Raw genomic sequence first — 25,700 nt, 5'->3', positions numbered from 1 at the left:
CCCCTCTCTTTACCACCCCCCCCCTCTCTTTACCACCCCCCCCTCTCTTACCACCCCCCCCTCTTACCACCCCCCCTCTCTTTACCCACCCCCCCCTCTCTTTACCACCCCCCCCTCTCTTACCACCCCCCCCTCTCTTTACCACCCCCCCCTCTCTTTACCACCCCCCCCTCCTTACCACCCCCCCCCTCTCTTACCACCCCCCCCTCTCTTACCACCCCCCCCTCTCTTTACCACCCCCCCCTCTCTTTACCACCCCCCCCTCTCTTTACCACCCCCCCCTCTCTTACCACCCCCCCCTCTCTTTACCACCCCCCCCCTCTCTTTACCACCCCCCCCCTCTCTTTACCACCCCCCCCCTCTCTTTACCACCCCCCCCTCTCTTTACCACCCCCCCTCTCTTTACCACCCCCCTCTCTTTACCACCCCCCCTCTCTTTACCACCCCCTCCCCTCTCTTTACCACCCCCCCTCTCTTTACCACCCCCCCTCTCTTTACCCCCCTCCCCTCTCTTTACCCCCCTCCCCTCTCTTTACCACCCCCCCCCCTCTTTACCACCCCCCCCTCTCTTTACCACCCCCCCCTCTCTTTACCACCCCCCCCTCTCTTTACCCCCCTCCCCTCTCTTTACCCCCCCTCCCCTCTCTTTTCCCCCCCTCCCCTCTCTTTACCACCCCCTCCCCTCTCTTTACCACCCCCTCCCCTCTCTTTACCCCCCTCCCCTCTCTTTACCCCCCCTCCCCTCTCTTTACCACCCCCCCTCCCCTCTCTTTACCACCCCCCCTCCCCTCTCTTTACCACCCCCCCTCCCCTCTCTTTACCACCCCCCCTCCCCTCTCTTTACCACCCCCCCTCCCCTCTCTTTACCACCCCCCCTCCCCTCTCTTTACCACCCCCCCTCCCCTCTCTTTACCACCCCCCCTCCCCTCTCTTTACCACCCCCCCTCCCCTCTCTTTACACCCCCCCTCCCCTCTCTTTACCACCCCCCCTCCCCTCTCTTTACCCCCCTCCTCCCCTCTCTTACCCCCCTCCTCCCCTCTCTTTACCCCTCCCCTCTCTTTGCCCCCCTCCCCTCTCTTTGCCCCCCCTCTCTTTACCACCCCCCCTCCTCTCTTTACCACCCCCTCCCCTCTCTTTACCACCCCCCTCCCCTCTCTTTACCACCCCCCCTCCCCTCTCTTTACCACCCCCCCTCCCCTCTCTTTACCACCCCCCCTCCCCTCTCTTTACCACCCCCCCTCCCCTCTCTTTACCCCCCTCCTCCCCTCTCTTTACCCCCCTCCTCCCCTCTCTTTACCCCTCCCCTCTCTTTGCCCCCCCTCCCCTCTCTTTGCCCCCCCTCTCTTTACCACCCCCCCTCCTCTCTTTAACACCCCCCCTCCCCTCCCTCTCTTTACCACCCCCCCCTCCCCTCCCCTCTCTTTACCACCCCCCCCTCCCCTCCCCTCTCTTTACCCCACACCCCCTCACCCATTGCTCCCTCACCCATTCCTCCCCTCCCCACCTTCTGTCTCTCTCTCTCTCCCCTCTTCCCCCCGTCTCTCCCCCTCCCCGTCTCACCTGTTCCACTGCCCCCCCACTCTCCCCCGCCACCTCCCAGGACTCCCCCTCACAGCCGACCCCGAGTTCGGGAGGCCACAGGCGGAGGCGAGCGGCCGAGGAGGACCCGGACGAGCGGCGGAGGAGGTTCCTCGAGCGGAACCGAGCGGCTGCGTCTCGCTGTCGGCAGAAACGCAAAGTCTGGGTCTCGTCGCTGGAGAAGAAAGCGGAGGAACTGAGTCACATGAACGTCCAACTCCAGGTACGGGGCCCGCACTCTGTCCGCCCAGCTCCCACACACTCTCCATCCTCGGGGACCCGGGCAGGGCTCCCTCAGCACTGACCCTCCGACAGCGCGGCGCTCCCTCAGTACTGACCCTCCGACAGCGCGGAGCTCCCTCAGTACTGACCCTCCGACAGCGCGGCACTCCCTCAGCACTGACCCTCCGACAGCGCGGCGCTCCCTCAGTACTGACCCTCCGACAGTGCAGGGCTCCCTCAGTACTGACCCTCCGACAGCGCGGAGCTCCCTCAGTACTGACCCTCCGACAGCGCGGCACTCCCTCAGTACTGACCATCCGACAGTGCGGCGCTCCCTCAGCACTGACCCTCCGACAGCGCGGCGCTCCCTCAGTACTGACCCTCCGACAGTGCGGCGCCCCCTCAGCACTGACCCTCCGACAGCGCGGCGCTCCCTCAGCACTGACCCTCCGACAGCGCGGAGCTCCCTCTGTACTGACCCTCCGACAGCGCGGCGCTCCCTCAGCACTGACCCTCCGACAGCGCGGAGCTCCCTCTGTACTGACCCTCCGACAGCGCGGCGCTCCCTCAGCACTGACCCTCCGACAGCGCGGCGCTCCCTCAGCACTGACCCTCCGACAGCACGAATCTCCCTCAGTTGTGCGCCAGTAGTGTCGGCCTGGATTATGGGACTGAATTCTCTGGAGTGGGCAGTGAAATCCTGACAGAGATGCGGAAGGGAGAAAAGGAGATCTATATTCCTGCCCCCGACTCCTCGCAACGTCCCCAGCCCAGCAGAGCTGCATTATTGTTTATTCGGAGCAATGAGATTTAAGCACCTCGGTGAGGATTTTGCAATTACCAGTTCTGTCGGGTAGTCGATGATGTGCAGAGCAAGTGATGGGCTCCCCTGAGGCTTCCCCATAATTGTTTGCCTGGCGTTCACTGAGATCCCACTTGTTTACAACCTCACACCATATCTTGGTTTACAGCCTAATGTGAGATCAAATCGCCTCCCAGCCTTCTCTTCTCCAAGGAAAACAGTCCCAACTTCTCCAATCTGTCCACACAACTGAAATTCCTCATCCCTGAACAATTCCCGTGAATCTTTTCTGTACTCTCTCCAATGCCCTCAAGTCTTTCTTCAAGTGCGGCGCCCAGAACTGGACTCAATACTCCAGCCGAGGCCGAACCAGTGTCTTATACAGGTTCAACGTAACTTCCTTGCTCTTGTACTCTATGTCCCTATTAATAAAGCCCGGGACACTGTGTGCTCCATCAACCACTCTCTCAACCAGTCCTGCCACCTTTAATGACTTATACACATGCACACCCAGGTCCCTCTGCTCCTTCACCCCCTTTAGAATTGTACCCTTTATTCTATATTGTCTCTCCATGTTCTTCCTACCGAATTGAATCACTTCACATTTCTCCGCATTGAACTTCATCTGCCACCTGTCTGCCCACTCCACCAACTTGTCTCTGTCCTTTTGAAGTTCGACATTATCCTCCTCACAGTTCACAATGCTTCCAAGCTTTGTATCATCCGCAAATTTTGAAATTATGTGTGTGTGTGTGTGTGTATACGAGTGTGTGTATTAATGTGTGTACGAGTGTGTGTATTAATGTGTGTGTGTACGAGTGTGTGTATTAATGTGTGTGTGTGTATTAATGTGTGTGTGTGTGTACGAGTGTGTGTATTAATGTGTGTGTGTGTGTACGAGTGTGTGTATTAATGTGTGTGTGTGTGTACGAGTGTGTGTATTAATGTGTGTGTGTGTGTACGAGTGTGTGTATTAATGTGTGTGTGTGTACGAGTGTGTGTATTAATGTGTGTGTACGAGTGTGTGTATTAATGTGTGTGTACGAGTGTGTGTATTAATGTGTGTGTGTGTATTCGTGTGTGTGTGTGTACGCATGTGTGTACGAGTGTGTGTACGCATGTGTGTGTGTACAAGTGTGTGTATTAATGTGTGTGTGTGTACGAGTGTGTGTATTAATGTGTGTACGAGTGTGTGTGTGTACGAGTGTGTGTATTAATGTGTGTACGAGTATGTGTATTAATGTGTGTGTGTGTACGAGTGTGTGTATTAATGTGTGTGTGTACAAGTGTGTGTATTAATGTGTGTGTGTACAAGTGTGTGTATTAATGTGTGTGTGTGTACGAGTGTGTGTATTAATGTGTGTGTGTGTACACGAGTGTGTGTATTAATGTGTGTGTGTGTGTACGAGTGTGTGTATTAATGTGTGTGTGTGTGTACGAGTGTGTGTATTAATGTGTGTGTGTGTGTACGAGTGTGTGTATTAATGTGTGTGTACGAGTGTGTGTATTAATGTGTGTGTGTGTGTACGAGTGTGTGTATTAGTGTGTGTGTGTGTACGAGTGTGTGTATTAGTGTGTGTGTATTAATGTGTGTGTGTGTACGAGTGTGTGTATTAATGTGTGTGTGTGTACGAGTGTGTGTACTAATGTGTGTGTGTGTGTACAAGTGTGTGTATTAATGTGTGTGTGTGTGTACGAGTGTGTGTATTAATGTGTGTGTGTGTGTACGAGTGTGTCTATTAATGTGTGTGTACGAGTGTGTGTATTAATGTGTGTGTGTGTGTACGAGTGTGTGTATTAATGTGTGTGTGTGTACGAGTGTGTGTATTAATGTGTGTGTATGTACGAGTGTGTGTATTAATGTGTGTGTGTACGAGTGTGTGTACTAATGTGTGTGTGTGTGTACGAGTGTGTGTATTAATGTGTGTGTGCGTGTACAAGTGTGTGTATTAATGTGTGTGTGTACGAGTGTGTGTACTAATGTGTGTGTGTGGACGAGTGTGTGTATTAATGTGTGTGTGTGTGTACGAGTGTGTGTATTAATGTGTGTGTATGTACGAGTGTGTGTATTTGTGTGTGTGTGGACGAGTGTGTGTATTAATGTGTGTGTACAAGTGTGTGTATTAATGTGTGTGTGTGTACGCGTGTGTATTAATGTGTGTGTGTGTGTGTACGAGTGTGTGTGTGTATTAATGTGTGTGTGTACAAGTGTGTGTGTATATTAATGTGTGTGTGTACAAGTGTGTGTATAAATGTGTGTGTATACGAGTGTGTATTAGTGTGTGTGTGTGTACGAGTGTGTGTATTAATGTGTGTGTATACGAGTGTGTGTGTACGAGTGTGTGTATTAATGTGTGTGTGTGTGTGTACGAGTGTGTGTATTAATGTGTGTGTGTACAAGTGTGTGTATTAATGTGTGTGTGTACAAGTGTGTGTATTGATGTGTGTGTGTGTGTATACGAGTGTGTGTATTAATGTGTGTGTGTGTACGAGTGTGTGTATTGTGTGTGTGTACGAGTGTGTGTATTAATGTGAGTGTGTGTACGAGTGCGTGTATTAGTGTGTGTGTGTGTGTACGAGTGCGTGTATTAGTGTGTGTGTACGAGTGCGTGTATTAGTGTGTGTGTACGAGTGTGTGTATTAATGTGTGTGTGTGTGTACGAGTGTGTGTATTGTGTGTGTGTGTACGAGTGTGTGTATTAATGTGAGTGTGTATTAATGTGTGTGTGTGTACGAATGCGTGTATTAGTGTGTGTGTGTACGAGTGTATGTACAAGTGTGTGTATTAATGTGTGTGTGTGTGTGTATTAATGTGTGTTTGTGTGTACAAGTGTGTATTAATGTGTGTGTCTGTAAGAGTGTGTGTATTAATGTGTGTGTATTAATGTGTGTGTGTACGAGTGTGTGTATTAATGTGTGTGTGTGTGTGTGTGTACAAGTGTGTGTGTACGAGTGTGTGTACTAATGTGTGTGTATTAATGTGTGTGTGTACGAGTGTGTGTATTAATGTGTGTGTGTGTGTGTGTACAAGTGTGTGTATTAATGTGTGTGTATACGAGTGTGTGTATTAATGTGTGTGTGTACGAGTGTGTGTATTAGTGTGTGTGTGTGTGTACGAGTGTGTGTATTAATGTGTGTGTACAAGTGTGTGTATTAATCTGTGTGTATTAATGTGTGTGTGTGTGTACGAGTGTGTGTATTAATGTGTGTGTGTGTGTACGAGTGTGTGTATTAATGTGTGTGTGTGTATTAATGTGTGTGTACGAGTGTGTGTATTAATGTGTGTGTGTATACGAGTGTGTGTATTAATGTGTGTGTGTGTGTACGAGTGTGTGTATTAATGTGTGTGTGTGTGTGTACGAGTGTGTGTACGAGTGTGTGTGTGTGTACGAGTGTATGTACGAGTGTGAGTATTAATGTGTGTGTGTACGAGTGTGTGTATTAATGTGTGTGTACGAGTGTGTGTATTAATGTGTGTGTGTGTGTACGAGTGTGAGTATTAATGTGTGTGTGTATACGAGTGTGTGTATTAGTGTGTGTGTGTACGAGTGTGTGTATTAGTGTGTGTGTGTGTGTACGAGTGTGTGTATTAATGTGTGTGTACGAGTGTGTGTGTACAAGTGTGTGTACAAGTGTGTGTATTAATGTGTGTGTGTGTGTACAAGTGTGTGTATTAATGTGTGTGTGTGTGTACGAGTGTGTGTATTAATGTGTGTGTGTGTGTGTGTACGAGTGTGTGTATTAATGTGTGTGTGTGTGTACGAGTGTGTGTATTAATGTGTGTGTGTGTACGAGTGTGTGTATTAATGTGTGTGTGTACGAGTGTGTGTATACGAGTGTATGTACAAGTGTGTGTATTAATGTGTGTGTGTACAAGTGTGTGTATTAGTGTGTGTGTGTGTATTAGTGTGTGTGTGTATACGAGTGTGTGTATTAGTGTGTGTGTCTACGAGTGTGTGTATTAATGTGTGTGTGTGTGTGTACGAGTGTGTGTACGAGTGTGTGTATTAATGTGTGTGTATTAATGTGTGTGTGTGTGTGTACGAGTGTGTGTATTAATGTGTGTGTGTATACGAGTGTGTGTATTAGTGTGTGTGTGTACGAGTGTGTGTATTAATGTGTGTGTGTGTGTGTACAAGTGTGTGTATTAATGTGTGTGTATTAATGTGTGTGTGTGTGTACGAGTGTGTGTATTAATGTGTGTGTGTGTGTACGAGTGTGTGTATTAGTGTGTGTGTGTGTGTACGAGTGTGTGTATTAATGTGTGTGTGTGTGTTTGTGTACGAGTGTGTGTATTAGTGTGTGTGTGTGTGTACAAGTGTGTGTATTAATGTGTGTTTGTGTGTACGAGTGTGTGTATTAATGTGTGTGTGTGTGTACGAGTGTGTGTATTAATGTGTGTGCGTGTACGAGTGCGTGTATTAATGTGTGTGTGTGTGTGTGTACGAGTGTGTGTATTAATGTGTGTGTGTGTACGAGTGTGTGTATTAGTGTGAGTGTGTGTGTACGAGTGTGTGTATTAATGTGTGTGTGTGTGTATTAGTGTGTGTGTTTGTGTAAGAGTGTGTGTATTAGTGTGTGTGTGTGTGTACAAGTGTGTGTATTAATGTGTGTGTACGAGTGTGTGTATTAATGTGTGTGTGTGTGTGTACGAGTGTGTGTATTAATGTGTGTGTGTGTACGAGTGTGTGTATTAATGTGTGTGTGTGTGTACGAGAGTGTATTAATGTGTGTGTGTGTACGAGTGTGTGTATTAGTGTGTGGATTAATGTGTGTGTGTACGAGTGTGTGTATTAATGTGTGTGTGTGTACGAGTGTGTGTATTAGTGTGAGTGTGTGTGTACGAGTGTGTGTATTAATGTGTGTGTGTGTGTATTAGTGTGTGTGTTTGTGTAAGAGTGTGTGTATTAGTGTGTGTGTGTGTGTACAAGTGTGTGTATTAATGTGTGTGTACGAGTGTGTGTATTAATGTGTGTGTGTGTGTGTACGAGTGTGTGTATTAATCTGTGTGTGTGTACGAGTGTGTGTATTAATGTGTGTGTGTGTGTACGAGAGTGTGTATTAATGTGTGTGTGTGTACGAGTGTGTGTATTAGTGTGTGGATTAATGTGTGTGTGTACGAGTGTGTGTATTAATGTGTGTGTGTGTACGAGTGTGTGTATTAATGTGTGTGTGTGTGTACGAGTGTGTGTATTAATGTGTGTGTGTGTGTACGAGTGTGTGTATTAATGTGTGTGTGTGTACGAGTGTGTGTATTAGTGTGTGTGTGTGTGTACGAGTGTGTGTATTAATGTGTGTGTGTGTGTACGAGTGTGTGTATTAATGTGTGTGTGTACGAGTGTGTGTATTAATGTGTGTGTGTGTGTACGAGTGTGTGTATTAATGTGTGTGTGTGTACGAGTGTGTGTATTAATGTGTGTGTGTGTGTGTGTACGAGTGTGTGTATTAGTGTGTGTGTGTGTGTGTACGAGTGTGTGTATTAATGTGTGTGTGTGTACGAGTGTGTGTATTAATGTGTGTGTGTGTGTGTACGAGTGTGTGTATTAATGTGTGTGTACGAGTGTATGTATTAATGTGTGTGTGTGTACGAGTGTGTGTATTAGTGTGTGTGTGTGTACGAGTGTGTGTATTAATGTGTGTGTGTGTGTACGAGTGTGTGTATTAATGTGTGTGTGTGTACGAGTGTGTGTATTAATGTGTGTGTGTGTACGAGTGTGTGTATTAATGTGTGTGTGTGTGTACGAGTGTGTGTATTAATGTGTGTATGTGTACGAGTGTGTGTATTAATGTGTGTGTGTACGAGTGTGTGTATTAGTGTGTGTGTGTGTGTACGAGTGTGTGTATTAGTGTGTGTGTGTGTGTACGAGTGTGTGTATTAATGTGTGTGTGTGTACGAGTGTGTGTATTAATGTGTGTGTGTCCGAGTGTGTGTATGAGTGTGTGTATTAATGTGTGTGTGTGTACAAGTGTGTGTATTAATGTGTGTGTGTCCGAGTGTGTGTATGAATGTGTGTGTGTGTACAAGTGTGTGTATGAATGTGTGTGTGTGTCCGAGTGTGTGTATTAATGTGTGTGTGTCCGAGTGTGTGTATTAATGTGTGTGTGTGTGTACGAGTGTGTGTATTAATGTGTGTGTGTCCGAGTGTGTGTATTAATGTGTGTGTGTGTACAAGTGTGTGTATTAATGTGTGTGTGTACGAGTGTGTGTATTAATGTGTGTGTGTGTACGAGTGTGTGTATTAATGTGTGTGTGTGTACGAGTGTGTGTATTAATGTGTGTGTGTACGAGTGTGTGTATTAATGTGTGTGTGTACGAGTGTGTGTATTAATGTGTGTATTAATGTGTGTGTGTGTGTACGAGTGTGTGTGTGTGTGTACAAGTGTGTGTATGAATGTGTGTATTAATGTGTGTGTGTCCGAGTGTGTGTATGAATGTGTGTGTGTGTGTGTGTACGAGTGTGTGTATTAATGTGTGTGTGTGTACGAGTGTGTGTATTAATGTGTGTGTGTGTACGAGTGTGTGTATTAATGTGTGTGTGTACGAGTGTGTGTATTAATGTGTGTGTGTGCGAGTGTGTGTATTAATGTGTGTGTATTAATGTGTGTGTGTACGAGTGTGTGTGTGCGTGTGTACAAGTGTGTGTATGAATGTGTGTATTAATGTGTGTGTGTACGAGTGTGTGTATTAATGTGTGTGTATTAATGTGTGTGTGTGTGTACGAGTGTGTGTATTAACGTGTGTGTGTGTACGAGTGTGAGTGTGTGTGTCCGAGTGTGTGTATTAATGTGTGTGTGTACGAGTGTGTGTATTAATGTGTGTGTATTAACGTGTGTGTGTGTGTACGAGTGTGTGTGTGTGTGTACGAGTGTGTGTGTGTGTGTGTACGAGTGTGTGTGTGTGTGTACGAGTGTGAGTGTGTGTGTCCGAGTGTGTGTATTAATGTGTGTGTGACCGAGTGTGTGTATTAATGTGTGTGTGTGTACGAGTGTGTGTATTAATGTGAGTGTGTGTGTACGAGTGTGTGTATTAATGTGAGTGTGTGTGTACGAGTGTGTGTACTAATGTGTGTGTGTCCGAGTGTGTGTATTAATGTGTGTGTGTACGAGTGTGTGTATTAATGTGTGTGTGTGTACGAGTGTGTGTATTAATGTGTGTGTGTACGAGTGTGTGTATACGAGTGTATGTACAAGTGTGTGTATTAATGTGTGTGTGTGTGTGTACAAGTGTGTGTATTAGTGTGTGTGTGTGTATTAGTGTGTGTGTGTATACGAGTGTGTGTATTAGTGTGTGTGTCTACGAGTGTGTGTATTAATGTGTGTGTGTGTGTGTACGAGTGTGTGTACGAGTGTGTGTATTAATGTGTGTGTATTAATGTGTGTGTGTGTGTACGAGTGTGTGTATTAATGTGTGTGTGTATACGAGTGTGTGTATTAGTGTGTGTGTGTACGAGTGTGTGTATTAATGTGTGTGTGTGTGTGTACAAGTGTGTGTATTAATGTGTGTGTATTAATGTGTGTGTGTGTGTACGAGTGTGTGTATTAATGTGTGTGTGTGTGTACGAGTGTGTGTATTAGTGTGTGTGTGTGTGTACGAGTGTGTGTATTAATGTGTGTGTGTGTGTTTGTGTACGAGTGTGTGTATTAGTGTGTGTGTGTGTGTACAAGTGTGTGTATTAATGTGTGTTTGTGTGTACGAGTGTGTGTATTAATGTGTGTGTGTGTACGAGTGTGTGTATTAATGTGTGTGTGTGTGTACGAGTGTGTGTATTAATGTGTGTGCGTGTACGAGTGCGTGTATTAATGTGTGTGTGTGTGTGTGTGTACGAGTGTGTGTATTAATGTGTGTGTGTGTACGAGTGTGTGTATTAGTGTGTGTGTGTGTGTATTAATGTGTGTGTGTGTGTATTAGTGTGTGTGTTTGTGTAAGAGTGTGTGTATTAGTGTGTGTGTGTGTGTACAAGTGTGTGTATTAATGTGTGTGTACGAGTGTGTGTATTAATGTGTGTGTGTGTGTACGAGTGTGTGTATTAATGTGTGTGTGTGTACGAGTGTGTGTATTAATGTGTGTGTGTGTGTACGAGAGTGTGTATTAATGTGTGTGTGTGTACGAGTGTGTGTATTAGTGTGTGGATTAGTGTGTGGATTAATGTGTGTGTGTACGAGTGTGTGTATTAATGTGTGTGTGTGTACGAGTGTGTGTATTAATGTGTGTGTGTGTGTGTACGAGTGTGTGTATTAATGTGTGTGTACGAGTGTATGTATTAATGTGTGTGTGTGTACGAGTGTGTGTATTAGTGTGTGTGTGTGTACGAGTGTGTGTATTAATGTGTGTGTGTGTGTACGAGTGTGTGTATTAATGTGTGTGTGTGTACGAGTGTGTGTATTAATGTGTGTGTGTGTACGAGTGTGTGTATTAATGTGTGTGTGTGTGTACGAGTGTGTGTATTAATGTGTGTATGTGTACGAGTGTGTGTATTAATGTGTGTGTGTACGAGTGTGTGTATTAGTGTGTGTGTGTGTGTACGAGTGTGTGTATTAGTGTGTGTGTGTGTGTACGAGTGTGTGTATTAATGTGTGTGTGTGTACGAGTGTGTGTATTAATGTGTGTGTGTGTACGAGTGTGTGTATTAATGTGTGTGTGTACGAGTGTGTGTATTAATGTGTGTGTGTGTGTTTGTGTACGAGTGTGTGTATTAGTGTGTGTGTGTGTGTACAAGTGTGTGTATTAATGTGTGTTTGTGTGTACGAGTGTGTGTATTAATGTGTGTGTGTGTGTACGAGTGTGTGTATTAATGTGTGTGTGTGTACGAGTGTGTGTATTAGTGTGTGTGTGTGTGTACGAGTGTGTGTATTAATGTGTGTGTGTGTGTTTGTGTACGAGTGTGTGTATTAGTGTGTGTGTGTGTGTACAAGTGTGTGTATTAATGTGTGTTTGTGTGTACGAGTGTGTGTATTAATGTGTGTGTGTGTGTACGAGTGTGTGTATTAATGTGTGTGTGTGTGTACGAGTGTGTGTATTAATGTGTGTGCGTGTACGAGTGCGTGTATTAATGTGTGTGTGTGTGTGTGTGTACGAGTGTGTGTATTAATGTGTGTGTGTGTACGAGTGTGTGTATTAGTGTGTGTGTGTGTGTATTAATGTGTGTGTGTGTGTATTAGTGTGTGTGTTTGTGTAAGAGTGTGTGTATTAGTGTGTGTGTGTGTGTACAAGTGTGTGTATTAATGTGTGTGTACGAGTGTGTGTATTAATGTGTGTGTGTGTGTACGAGTGTGTGTATTAATGTGTGTGTGTGTACGAGTGTGTATATTAATGTGTGTGTGTGTGTACGAGAGTGTGTATTAATGTGTGTGTGTGTGTACGAGTGTGTGTACGAGTGTGTGTATTAGTGTGTGGATTAGTGTGTGGATTAATGTGTGTGTGTACGAGTGTGTGTATTAATGTGTGTGTGTGTACGAGTGTGTGTATTAATGTGTGTGTGTGTGTGTACGAGTGTGTGTATTAATGTGTGTGTGTGTGTACGAGTGTGTGTATTAATGTGTGTGTGTGTGTACGAGTGTGTGTATTAGTGTGTGTGTGTGTGTACGAGTGTGTGTATTAATGTGTGTGTGTGTGTACGAGTGTGTGTGTGTGTACGAGTGTGTGTATTAATGTGTGTGTGTGTACGAGTGTGTGTATTAATGTGTGTGTGTGTGTACGAGTGTGTGTATTAATGTGTGTGTGTGTACGAGTGTGTGTATTAATGTGTGTGTGTGTGTGTGTACGAGTGTGTGTATTAGTGTGTGTGTGTGTGTGTACGAGTGTGTGTATTAATGTGTGTGTGTGTACGAGTGTGTGTATTAATGTGTGTGTGTGTGTGTACGAGTGTGTGTATTAATGTGTGTGTACGAGTGTATGTATTAATGTGTGTGTGTGTACGAGTGTGTGTATTAGTGTGTGTGTGTGTACGAGTGTGTGTATTAATGTGTGTGTGTGTGTACGAGTGTGTGTATTAATGTGTGTGTGTGTACGAGTGTGTGTATTAATGTGTGTGTGTGTACGAGTGTGTGTATTAATGTGTGTGTGTGTGTACGAGTGTGTGTATTAATGTGTGTATGTGTACGAGTGTGTGTATTAATGTGTGTGTGTACGAGTGTGTGTATTAGTGTGTGTGTGTGTGTACGAGTGTGTGTATTAGTGTGTGTGTGTGTGTATACGAGTGTGTGTATTAATGTGTGTGTGTGTACGAGTGTGTGTATTAATGTGTGTGTGTCCGAGTGTGTGTATGAGTGTGTGTATTAATGTGTGTGTGTGTACAAGTGTGTGTATTAATGTGTGTGTGTCCGAGTGTGTGTATGAATGTGTGTGTGTGTACAAGTGTGTATATGAATGTGTGTGTGTGTCCGAGTGTGTGTATTAATGTGTGTGTGTCCGAGTGTGTGTATTAATGTGTGTGTGTGTGTACGAGTGTGTGTATTAATGTGTCTGTGTCCGAGTGTGTGTATTAATGTGTGTGTGTGTACAAGTGTGTGTATTAATGTGTGTGTGTACGAGTGTGTGTATTAATGTGTGTGTGTGTACAAGTGTGTGTATGAATGTGTGTATTAATGTGTGTGTGTCCGAGTGTGTGTATTAATGTGTGTGTGTGTACGAGTGTGTGTATTAATGTGTGTGTGTACGAGTGTGTGTATTAATGTGTGTATTAATGTGTGTGTGTGTGTACGTGTGTGTGTGTGTGTGTACAAGTGTGTGTATGAATGTGTGTATTAATGTGTGTGTGTCCGAGTGTGTGTATGAATGTGTGTGTGTGTGTGTGTGTACGAGTGTGTGTATTAATGTGTGTGTGTGTACGAGTGTGTGTATTAATGTGTGTGTGTGTACGAGTGTGTGTATTAATGTGTGTGTGTACGAGTGTGTGTATTAATGTGTGTGTGTGCGAGTGTGTGTATTAATGTGTGTGTATTAATGTGTGTGTGTACGAGTGTGTGTGTGCGTGTGTACAAGTGTGTGTATGAATGTGTGTATTAATGTGTGTGTATTAATGTGTGTGTATTAATGTGTGTGTGTGTGTGTACGAGTGTGTGTGTGTGTACGAGTGTGTGTATTAACGTGTGTGTGTGTACGAGTGTGAGTGTGTGTGTCCGAGTGTGTGTATTAATGTGTGTGTGTACGAGTGTGTGTATTAATGTGTGTGTATTAACGTGTGTGTGTGTGTACGAGTGTGTGTGTGTGTGTACGAGTGTGTGTGTGTGTGTACGAGTGTGAGTGTGTGTGTCCGAGTGTGTGTATTAATGTGTGTGTGACCGAGTGTGTGTATTAATGTGTGTGTGTGTACGAGTGTGTGTATTAATGTGAGTGTGTGTGTACGAGTGTGTGTATTAATGTGAGTGTGTGTGTACGAGTGTGTGTACTAATGTGTGTGTGTCCGAGTGTGTGTGTGTACGAGTGTGTGTATTAATGTGTGTATTAATGTGTGTGTATTAATGTGTGTGTGTGTGTACGAGTGTGTGTGTACAAGTGTGTGTATGAATGTGTGTATTAATGTGTGTGTGTCCGAGTGTGTGTATGAATGTGTGTGTGTGTGTACGAGTGTGTGTATTAATGTGTGTGTGTGTACGAGTGTGTGTATTAATGTGTGTGTGTACGAGTGTGTGTATTAATGTGTGTGTGTACGAGTGTGTGTATTAATGTGTGTGTGTACGAGTGTGTGTGTGTGTACAAGTGTGTGTATGAATGTGTGTGTGTACGAGTGTGTGTATTAATGTGTGTGTGTGTACGAGTGTGTGTGTGTGTGTACGAGTGTGTGTATTAACGTGTGTGTGTACGAGTGTGAGTGTGTGTATTAATGTGTGTGTGTATTAATGTGTGTGTGTATTAATGTGTGTGTGTATTAATGTGTGTGTGTGTGTCCGAGTGTGTGTGTGTGTGTCCGAGTGTGTGTGTGTGTGTCCGAGTGTGTGTATTAATGTGTGTGTGTCCGAGTGTGTGTATTAATGTGTGTGTGTCCGAGTGTGTGTATTAATGTGTGTGTGTGTACGAGTGTGTGTATTAATGTGAGTGTGTGTGTACGAGTGTGTGTACTAATGTGTGTGTGTCCGAGTGTGTGTATTAATGTGTGTGTGTGTACGAGTGTGTGTATTAATGTGAGTGTGTGTGTACGAGTGTGTGTACTAATGTGTGTGTGTCCGAGTGTGTGTATTAATGTGTGTGTGTACGAGTGTGTGTACTAATGTGTGTGTGTACGAGTGTGTGTATTAATGTGAGTGTGTGTGTACGAGTGTGTGTATTAATGTGTGTGTGTACGAGTGTGTGTATTAATGTGTGTGTGTCCGAGTGTGTACTAATGTGTGTGTGTACGAGTGTGTGTACGAGTGTGTGTATTAATGTGAGTGTGTGTGTACGAGTGTGTGTATTAGTGTGTGTGTGTGTGTGTACGAGTGTGTGTATTAATGTGTGTGTGTGTACGAGTGTGTGTATTAATGTGTGTGTGTACGAGTGTGTGTACTAATGTGTGTGTGTACGAGTGTGTGTATTAATGTGAGTGTGTGTGTACGAGTGTGTGTATTAGTGTGTGTGTGTGTATTAATGTGTGTGTGTGTGTACGAGTGTGTGTGTGTGTGTACGAGTGTGTGTGTGTGTGTACGAGTGTGTGTATTAATGTGTGTGTGTCCGAGTGTGTGTATTAATGTGTGTGTGTGTGTGTACGAGTGTGTGTATTAATGTGTGTGTGTCCGAGTGTGTGTATTAATGTGTGTGTGTACGAGTGTGTGTACTAATGTGTGTGTGTACGAGTGTGTGTATTAATGTGAGTGTGTGTGTACGAGTGTGTGTATTAATGTGTGTGTGTACGAGTGTGTGTATTAATGTGTGTGTGTATTAATGTGTGTGTGTACGAGTGTGTGTCCGAGTGTGTGTACTAATGTGTGTGTGTACGAGTGTGTGTACGAGTGTGTGTATTAATGTGTGTGTGTCCGAGTGTGTGTCCGAGTGTGTGTACGAGTGTGTGTACTAATGTGTGTGTGTATGAATGTGTGTGTGTATTAGTGTGTGTGTGTACTAATGTGTGTGTGTACGAGTGTGTGTCCGAGTGTGTGTATTAATGTGAGTGTGTGTGTCCGAGTGTGTGTCCGAGTGTGTGTGTGTCCGAGTGTGTGTGTGTACGAGTGTGTGTACGAGTGTGTGTATTAATGTGAGTGTGTGTGTACGAGTGTGTGTACTAATGTGTGTGTGTACGAGTGTGTGTACGAGTGTGTGTATTAATGTGTGTGTGTGTACGAGTGTGTGTATTAGTGTGTGTGTGTACGAGTGTGTGTCCGAGTGTGTGTACGAGTGTGTGTATTAATGTGAGTGTGTGTGTACGAGTGTGTGTATTAGTGTGTGTGTGTGTGTGTACGAGTGTGTGTATGAATGTGTGTGTGTATTAATGTGTGTGTGTACTAATGTGTGTGTGTACGAGTGTGTGTATTAATGTGTGTGTGTATTAATGTGTGTGTGTGTACGAGTGTGTGTATTAGTGTGTGTGTGTACGAGTGTGTGTACGAGTGTGTGTATTAATGTGAGTGTGTGTGTACGAGTGTGTGTATTAGTGTGTGTGTGTACGAGTGTGTGTATTAGTGTGTGTGTGTACGAGTGTGTGTATGAATGTGTGTACTAATGTGTGTGTGTACGAGTGTGTGTACGAGTGTGTGTACTAATGTGTGTGTGTACGAGTGTGTGTATTAATGTGAGTGTGTGTGTACGAGTGTGTGTATTAGTGTGTGTGTGTGTGTACGAGTGTGTGTATTAGTGTGTGTGTGTGTGTGTACGAGTGTGTGTATGAATGTGTGTATTAGTGTGTGTGTGTACGAGTGTGTGTATTAGTGTGTGTCCGAGTGTGTGTATGAATGTGTGTGTGCACCAACTCCTGGAGACAGGAGTCCTCAGTCAGGCTGGGATCTTCCTGTGCTGTGTTTGGGGCTCAGTACCTGCACCCCCTTTTCGTGGGGCTGCTGTGTATCAGCTGATTGGTTTCAGCGAACACAGCGTCCGGGTCTGAGGATTGGGATTATCTCCCTACACCCCCCCCCTTCTCCCTCCCTCCTCAATGTCCACTCGCATTTCCTCTCACTCCTCAGTGCTCCGATGTAAATGACCCCCCTTCCCACTGTCTGACACTGGGGAGAGTGTCTCCCTCTCTCCCTTGCTTCCTCCTTTCTCCACCCCCCCACCTCTCCATCTACCTCTCTCCCTCTCTCTCCATCAACCCCTCCGTCGCTCTCCCCCCTCTCTCTCTTGCCCCTCTCCATCAACCCATCCCCCAATCTACTCCTCTCTGTCTACCTCTCCCCCTCTCTGTCTCTCCATCTGCCTTCCACCGCCCCCCGCCATCTGCATTTTTCCCCCCCCCCCACTCTCTCTCTCTCCATCTCCCTCTCCCCCCTCTCAATCTACCTCCCCCCAACCCCCCACATTCTCTCTCCGTCTCCTTCTGTTCCTACCCTAACCTCACCCCTTGCCCCATCTCCCTCCCGCTCCCTCCCTTTCTGCTCTCCCTGGCTCTTTTTTTCTCTCTCTCTCTCTTTCTCTCTCCCTCGCGTTCTCTTTCTCTCTCCCTCGCGTTCTCTTTCTCTCTCCCTCGCGTTCTCTTTCTCCCTCGCGTTCTCTTTCTCTCTCCCTCGCGTTCTCTTTCTCTCTCTCTCTCTCTCTCTCCCTCTCTCTCTCTCTCTCTCTCCCCCTCCCTCCCTCTCCATCTCGCTCTCTCTCTTTCTCCCTCTCTATCTCGCTCTCTCTCTTTCTCCCTCTCTATCTCACACTCTCTCTTTCTCCCTCTCCCTCCCTCTCTATCTCGCGCTCACTCTCCCTCTCTCTCCCTCTCTATCTCACGCTCTCCCTCTCTATCTCACGCTCTCTCCCTCTCTCTCTATCTCACGCTCTCCCTCTCCCTCCCTCTCTATCTCGTGCTCCCTCTCCCTCTCTATCTCACGCTCTCTCCCTCTCCCTCCCTCTCTATCTCGCTCTCCCTCTCTCCTTTTCTATCTCAAACTCTCCCTCTCTCTCCCTCTCCCTCTCTATCTCGCGCTCTCTCTCTCCCTCTCTATCTCGCGCTCTCTCTCTCCCTCTCTATCTCGCGCTCTCCCTCTCTCTCTCTATCTCGCGCTCTCCCTCTCGATCTCGCGCTCTCTCTCTCCCTATCTATCTCACGCTCTCCCTCTCTCTCTCTCTCCCTCGCCATCTCGCGCTCTGTCTCTCTCCCTCTCTCTCTATCTCACGCTCTCCCTCTCCCTTTCCCCCTCTCTATCTCACGCTCTCTCTCTCTCTCTCCCTCGCCATCTCGCGCTCTGTCTCTCTCCCTCTCTCTCCCTCTCTATCTCACGCTCTCCCTTTCTCTCCCTTTCCCCCTCTCTATCTCACGCTCTCTCTCTCTCTCTCTCCCTCGCCATCTCGCGCTCTCTCCCTCTCCCTCTCTATCTCGCGCTCTCTCTCTCCCTCGCCATCTCGCGCTCTCTCTCTCCCTCTCTATCTCGCACTCTCCCTCTCTCCCTCCCTCTCTATCTCGCGCTCTCCCTCTCTCCCTCTCTATCTCGCGCTCTCTCTCTCCCTCGCCATCTCGCGCTCTCTCTCTCCCTCTCTATCTCGCACTCTCCCTCTCTCCCTCCCTCTCTATCTCGCGCTCTCCCTCCCTCCCTCTCTATCTCGCGCTCTCCCTCTCTCCCTCTCTATCTCGCGTTCTCTCTCTCTCCCTCTCCCTCTATCTCTCTCTCTCTCCCTCTCTATCTCGCGCTCTCCCTCTCTATCTCACGCTCTCTCCCTCTCTCTCTATCTCACGCTCTCCCTCTCCCTCCCTCTCTATCTCGCGCTCCCTCTCCCTCTCTCTCCCTCTCTATCTCACGCTCTCTCCCTCTCCCTCCCTCTCTATCTCGCTCTCCCTCTCTCCTTTTCTATCTCAAACTCTCCCTCTCCCTCTCTCTCCCTCTCCCTCTCTATCTCGCGCTCTCTCTCTCCCTCTCTATCTCGCGCTCTCTCTCTCCCTCTCTATCTCGCGCTCTCCCTCTCTCTCTCTATCTCGCGCTCTCCCTCTCGATCTCGCGCTCTCTCTCTCCCTATCTATCTCACGCTCTCCCTCTCTCTCTCTCTCCCTCGCCATCTCGCGCTCTGTCTCTCTCCCTCTCTCTCTATCTCACGCTCTCCCTCTCCCTTTCCCCCTCTCTATCTCACGCTCTCTCTCTCTCTCTCCCTCGCCATCTCGCGCTCTGTCTCTCTCCCTCTCTCTCCCTCTCTATCTCACGCTCTCCCTTTCTCTCCCTTTCCCCCTCTCTATCTCACGCTCTCTCTCTCTCTCTCTCCCTCGCCATCTCGCGCTCTCTCCCTCTCCCTCTCTATCTCGCGCTCTCTCTCTCCCTCGCCATCTCGCGCTCTCTCTCTCCCTCTCTATCTCGCACTCTCCCTCTCTCCCTCCCTCTCTATCTCGCGCTCTCCCTCTCTCCCTCTCTATCTCGCGCTCTCTCTCTCCCTCGCCATCTCGCGCTCTCTCTCTCCCTCTCTATCTCGCACTCTCCCTCTCTCCCTCCCTCTCTATCTCGCGCTCTCCCTCCCTCCCTCTCTATCTCGCGCTCTCCCTCTCTCCCTCTCTATCTCGCGTTCTCTCTCTCTCCCTCTCCCTCTATCTCTCTCTCTCTCCCTCTCTATCTCGCGCTCTCCCTCTCTATCTCGCGCTCTCCCTCTCTATCTCGCGCTCTCCCTCTCCCTCTCTATCTCGCGCTCTCCCTCTCCCTCTCTATCTCGCGCTCTCCCTCTCTATCTCGCGCTCTCCCTCTCCCTCTCTATCTCACGCTCTCCCTCTCTATCTCGCGCTCTCCCTCTCTATCTCGCGCTCTCCCTCTCTATCTCGCGCTCTCCCTCTCCCTCTCTATCTCGCGCTCTCCCTCTCCCTCTCTATCTCACGCTCTCCCTCTCTATCTCGCGCTCTCCCTCTCTATCTCACGCTCTCCCTCTCTATCTCGCGCTCTCCCTCTCCCTCTCTATCTCACGCTCTACCTCTCTCTCCCTCTCCCTCTCTATCTCGCGCTCTCCCTCTCTATCTCGCGCTCTCCCTCTCTATCTCGCGCTCTCCCTCTCTATCTCGCGCTCTCCCTCTCTATCTCGCGCTCTCCCTCTCCCTCTCTATCTCACGCTCTCCCTCTCTATCTCGCGCTCTCCCTCTCCCTCTCTATCTCGCGCTCTCCCTCTCTCTCTCTCTCCCTCGCTCTCCCTCTCTATCTCGCGCTCTCCCTCTCTATCTCACGCTCTCCCTCTCCCTCTCTATCTCACGCTCTACCTCTCTCTCCCTTTCCCCCTCTCTATCTCACGCTCTCCCTCTCTATCTCGCGCTCTCCCTCTCTATCTCACGCTCTCCCTCTCTATCTCGCGCTCTCCCTCTCCCTCTCTATCTCACGCTCTCCCTCTCTATCTCGCGCTCTCCCTCTCCCTCTCTATCTCGCGCTCTCCCTCTCTCTCTCTCTCCCTCGCTCTCCCTCTCTATCTCGCGCTCTCCCTCTCTATCTCACGCTCTCCCTCTCCCTCTCTATCTCACGCTCTACCTCTCTCTCCCTTTCCCCCTCTCTATCTCACGCTCTCCCTCTCTATCTCACGCTCTCCCTCTCTATCTCGCGCTCTCCCTCTCCCTCTCTATCTCACGCTCTACCTCTCTCTCCCTTTCCCCCTCTCTATCTCACGCTCTCTTTCGCTCTCTACCTCGCCATCTCGCGCTCCCTCTCTCTCCCTCTCTATCTCACGCTCTCTCTCTCTCCCTTGCCATCTCGCGCTCTCTCTCTCTCCCTATCTATCTCACACTCTCCCTCTCTCTCCCTTTTCCCCTCTCTATCTCACGCTCTCTCTCTCCCTCGCCATCTCGCGCTCTCTCTCTCTCCCTATCTATCTCACGCTCTCCCTCTCTCTCTCTCTCTCTCTCTCTCTCTCCCTCGCCATCTCGCGCTCTCTCTCTCTCCCTATCTATCTCACGCTCTCTCTCTCTCCCTCTCTCTCCCTTTCCCCCTCTCTATCTCGCGCTCTCTCTCTCTCTCTCCCTCGCCATCTCTCTCTCTGTCTCTCTCACACGTTCACTTTTTCTCCAGCCCCTCCCCCCCCCCCCCCCCCCCCCCCTATGTGCTGCCCCTCCTCCGAGAGCACATCGTCAGGTTTCAACGTGTCGGCTGACATTGCCCAGCTCTCAGCTCCACCTCACCCCCTGCCCTGCCCCGGCTCCCGGTCCGGCAACACCTCGATTTATACTTCTCATCCTCCTGTTTGTCTCCCTGCTCGCTCCCCTCTGCCTAACCTCCCCATCCCCCGCGTCCCCCCCGATCAGTGGCTGTACCTTCAGCTGCCTGGGCCCCGAGCTCTGGAATTCCCTCCCTGAACCCTCCCCACCTCTCTGTCTCTGACTAGGTTTTTGATCTCCTGTCCCGAGCATCTGCCTCGGTTTCGGATTTCTGTCTGATTGACACTCCCATGAAACGACTTGCGATGTTTCACTATGTAGGTGGTGCTATATCAATGCAAGGTGTTGCAGTACGGGACGTGTTGGGATATTTGGAGTCAGGTTTCACACTGTGTCTGTCTGTCTCTCTCCCCCTCTTTCCCACTCTCCCTCTCCGTCTCTCTCTCCCCCTCTTTCCCACTCTCCCTCTCCGTCTCTCCCTCTCCCTCTCTTTCCCACTCTCCCTCTCTGTCTCTCCCTCTCTCTGTCTCTCTCTCCCTCTTTCCCACTCTCCCTCTCCGTCTCTCTCTCTCCCCCTCTTTCCCACTCTCCCTCTCCGTCTCTCCCTCTCCCTCTAAGTCTCTCTTTGTCTCTCTCTCTCTCTCCCCCTCCGTCTCTCCCCCCTCCCTTCCGTCTCTCTCCCCCCCCCCCCGCCTCTTTCCCCCCCCCCCACTTCCGTCTCTTCCCCCCCCCCACCACTTCCGTCTCTGCCCCCCCCCCCCCCCCCTTCCGTCTCTCTCTCTCTCCCTTTCCGTCCCTCTCTCCCACTCCATCTCCGTTTCTCTCTCTCTCTCCCTCTCCGTCTCTTCCCCCCCCCCTTCCGTCTCTTCCCCCCCCCTTCCGTCTCTTCCCCCCCCTTCCGTCTCTTCCCCCCCCCTTCCGTCTCTTCCCCCCCCCTTCCGTCTCTTCCCCCCCCCTTCCGTCTCTTCCCCCCCCCCTTCCGTCTCTTCCCCCCCCTTCCGTCTCTTCCCCCCCCCTTCCGTCTCTTCCCCCCCCCTTCCGTCTCTTCCCCCCCCCTTCCGTCTCTTTCCCCCCCCCTTCCGTCTCTTTCCCCCCCCTTCCGTCTCTTTCCCCCCCCCCTTCCGTCTCTTTCCCCCCCCTTCCGTCTCTTTCCCCCCCCTTCCGTCTCTTTCCCCCCCCCTTCCGTCTCTTCCCCCCCTTCCGTCTCTCCCTCTCTCTCTCTCCCTTTCCGTCCCTCTCTCCCTCTCCGTCCCTCTCTCTCCCACTCCGACTCCCCCTCTCCCCCTCCGTCTCCCTCTCGTCCCTCTCTCTCCCTCTCTGTCCCTCTCTCCCACTCCGTCTCCCCCTCTCCCCCTCCGTCTCTCTTTCTCTCCCTCTCCGTCCCTCTCTCCCACTCCATCTCCGACTCCCTCTCTGTCCCTCTCTCTCTCCCTCTCCGTCCCTTTCTCCCACTCCGTCTCCCCCTCTCCCCCTCCATCTCTCTCTCTCTCCCTCTCCGTCCCCCTCTGTCCCTCTCTCCCACTCCGTCTCTCCCTCTCCCCCTCCGTCTCTCTTTCTCTCCCTCTCCGTCCCTCTCTCCCACTCCATCTCCGACCTCCTCTGTCCCTCTCTCTCTCCCTCTCCGTCCCTCTCTCCCACTCCGTCTCCCCCTCTCCCCCTCCATCTCTCTCTCTCTCCCTCTCCGTCCCCCTCTGTCCCTCTCTCCCACTCCGTCTCTCCTCTCCCCCTCCGTCTCTCTTTCTCTCCCTCTCCGTCCCTCTCTCCCACTCCATCTCCGTCTCCCCCTCTCCCTCTCTCTCTCTTACAGAATGAAGTCAGGCTCCTGAGGAATGAAGTAGCCCAGCTGAAGCAGCTCCTGCTGGCCCACAAGGATTGCCCGGTCACTGCCATTCAGAAAAGGACGCAGGAATATATTGGTCAGTGCGAGGTTTCGTTCTGTCCCACTCCCCTCCTCCTCTAACTCCCCTCCGCGCACTAACAAGCTCCCTCCAGTTTACCGGGGCTCTGGGACGCTGACCCTGGCTGTGCCCCCAGGGAACGGCGTGGCCTGTGTGAACTCGCTGCTGAATGTGGGGCGAGTCCCGGATCACTCCTCGATTCTATACATGGAGTCCGGGATCTGTGCTGGGTACTGCACGGGATCGCTCTGGGTTTTGTACGGGGACTCCGGGATCGCTCTGGGTTTTGTACGGGGACTCCGGGATCGCTCTGGGTTTTGTACGGGGACTCCGGGATCGCTCTGGGTTTTGTACGGGGACTCCGGGATCGCTCTGGGTTTTGTACGGGGACTCCGGGATCACTCCTGGATTCTGTACGGGGACTCCGGGATCGCTCTGGGTTTTGTACGGGGACTCCGGGATCACTCCTGGATTCTGTACGGGGACTCCGGGCTCAATCAGTTCCGCAGTTGAAGCACCGGCTGCTCAAAGCTGCGAGTTTTGTTCGAGATCGCCGTTCGGGTCCGCGGTTGATCCAGGCACGAGGGGAGGTGGGGGGGGAAACGAGGTGGGGAGTTTAAAAGCCGGGGCGCGTGGGGGAGCTGGCTAAACCCGCTCACGATAATCTTTCCTTCCTTTCCACCCCCTCTCTCCCACCGAGCAGACGACAGTCCGAAGGAGTTGAGCGAACCCACGGGGTCTCCCGCCGCGGTCATTCAGCGAGGTTCCCTGGGTCCGACCGGCGGCGGCGGCAGCAGCAGCACAAGGGCCGCAGCAGAGGCTGTGGCCACCTCCGTCCTCGCCCAGATGGCCAGTCAGCGGACGGAACTGACCGCCAGCTCCACGCACGCACACCCGCACCCACCGGTCATCATGGCCCCACAGTCCCAGACCGCGGACAGATGATGGTGAGAGACGGGCGGGAGGGAGGCAGGACGCCGAGGGGAGGTGGTGGGGAGCGGGAGAGACTGTGGAGGGGTGCTGGGGACGTGTGCGCACGGTCTCGGGGGGGGGGGGGACACCCGTCCTGCGCCTCTCCCTCCCTCTCCCCGGTGTGTCCGGGGAGGAGGAAAGGAAGGGGTTGAACCCTCCAGGTGAGAATATTATATATTCATAAAGCACTGTCAAGGGCAAGGGAGTCCAATCACTCAAAACCCCCAGGAGCCTAATCTGCTCAAATTCAATATCACCAGTCAGCAGTTTACAAATTCTGATATCTCTCTCTGTCTCTCAGTCTGTCTAACACTGTCTCTCCCCCTCTCTCTCATTCTCTGTCTCGTTCTGTCTTTCATTGTCTCTCTCTGTCCCACTCTGTGTCTCTTGCTCTCCCTCACTCATTGTCTCTCTCGCTCTCTGTATGTCTCGCGCTGTCTGTGGCTCTCACTTTCTCATCTCTCACTCTCTGTAGGTTTCTGGCTCTCTCTCTCTCTCTCTCTCTCTCGCTCCGTCTCTCTCACTGTCTCTCGCTTGCTCTCTATGTCACACTCTCTGTCTCTCACTCTCATTCTGAATGTCTCTGTCCCTCTCATCTCTCGCACTCTGTCTCACTCTCCCTCTGTCTCTCCCACTCTCTCTCTCTTTCCTCCCCCCTGAACTGATCTCTTTCTCCACACCCTCCTCCCTCCCGAATAAAGCTCTCGCAGTTTGTCCCGGGGTGGCTGGGAGACTCGGTTCCCACTTCCAAGCCACATCAGTAGGCGTCCAAAGAGTTATCGCATCACAGATTAATTCATTCTGCCTGAAGCACTTTCACCTGTTCCATAGATCTGATAAACTGCAGCTCAATATGAAACAAACCAGGTTACAGCAAAACAATTGCACACTGTAGAGGGAGCTTTACTCTGTATCTAACTCCACACTGTACCTGTCCTGGGAGTGTTTGATGAGGGACAGTGTAGAGGGAGCTTTACTCTGTATCTAACTCCACACTGTACCTGTCCTGGGGAGTGTTTGATGGGGGACAGTGTAGAGGGAGCTTTACTCTGTATCTAACCCCTGTACTGTACCTGTCCTGGGGCGTGTTTGATGGGGGACAGTGTAGAGGGAGCTTTACTCTGTATCTAACCCCCGTACTGTCCCTGTCCTGGGAGTATTTGATGGGGGACAGTGTAGAGGAATCTAAACCGAGAGTGTTTGATTTTACCAGCACTCGCTCTCATGAGCCTGAACTACGTCTGTGGGAGTTTGTAACAGTCGACACTACAATTCCTGGACTATGTGTCTTTATGTACGTGTTGCGATGGGAAGTATAACCTTTTGGCTTTTTTAAAATATATATATATATATATGACAGGAGAACTTGTGCATATTGTTGCTAAGTTTGAACAGAGTAGCTGGAAGTTAGATTCCCTGGCAGGAATTTCACTGCTGTTTTGCTCCGTCTTTCTCTGTGTCCTGGAATGCGAAAATGAATTTATGTAAATAAATTTGTAAATTTCTAATGCTGAACATTAACATAGCTACCGATATATACAGAAACGTGAAATCTCGAGTCAAAATACTCCCCGAATAAACTTCGCAAAAGTGTTTTAAACTGGTGTGTTTAATCTCAGGGCTCTCGGTGCACAATGAATGGTAAGTTTTGCACCTGATCCCCGCCCCCGAGTAAAACCTCCGCTCGCACAGCGCCCGAAGCAGTTAAAATACAGCCCAAGGCGATGGGCAGGAGCACGAGCGAGGCGGAAGTTTGACCCGCCCGCCCGCCCGCAGCCACTCGCAGAGATATTAGAGACAGAAAACTGGAATACGGAGAGAGTAAAAATGGGGAGGTGAAGAGAGATGGGCAGGAATGAGACGGTGGTGCCAGAAATTTCAGAAAGCTTTTTGATAAGGTCCCACACGGGAGGTTAGTGAACAAAATTAGAGCACATGGGATTGACGGTAATATACTGGAATGGATTGAGAATTGGTTAACAGACAGAAAGCAGAGAGTAGAGCAGGAGTAAATGGGTCATTCTCAGGATGGCAGGCTGTTCCTAGTGGGGGTACCGCGAGGATCAGTGCTGGGG

At 49.4% G+C, this 25,700-nt stretch overlaps 1 protein-coding gene across 1 annotated transcript; it reads left to right on the top strand.

Annotated features, from left to right (window-relative positions):
* Positions 1-1,556: 1,556 nt before the first annotated feature.
* On the top strand, positions 1,557-25,225 carry LOC137364675 (cyclic AMP-dependent transcription factor ATF-7-like; the record flags this gene model as incomplete). Its single annotated transcript, XM_068027734.1, has 3 exons — positions 1,557-1,802; positions 22,563-22,671; positions 23,357-25,225. Coding segments are annotated over 3 exons (597 nt in total), but the record flags the coding sequence as incomplete, so codon positions are not given.
* Between the last annotated feature and the right edge of the window lie 475 nt (positions 25,226-25,700).

Source organism: Heterodontus francisci, unplaced genomic scaffold (assembly GCF_036365525.1).
Source record: "Heterodontus francisci isolate sHetFra1 unplaced genomic scaffold, sHetFra1.hap1 HAP1_SCAFFOLD_2211, whole genome shotgun sequence".
Classification (NCBI taxonomy): domain Eukaryota; kingdom Metazoa; phylum Chordata; class Chondrichthyes; order Heterodontiformes; family Heterodontidae; genus Heterodontus; species Heterodontus francisci.
The sequence above is the reverse complement of the archived record's forward strand: the minus strand, read 5'-3'. Positions and strand labels throughout refer to the sequence as shown.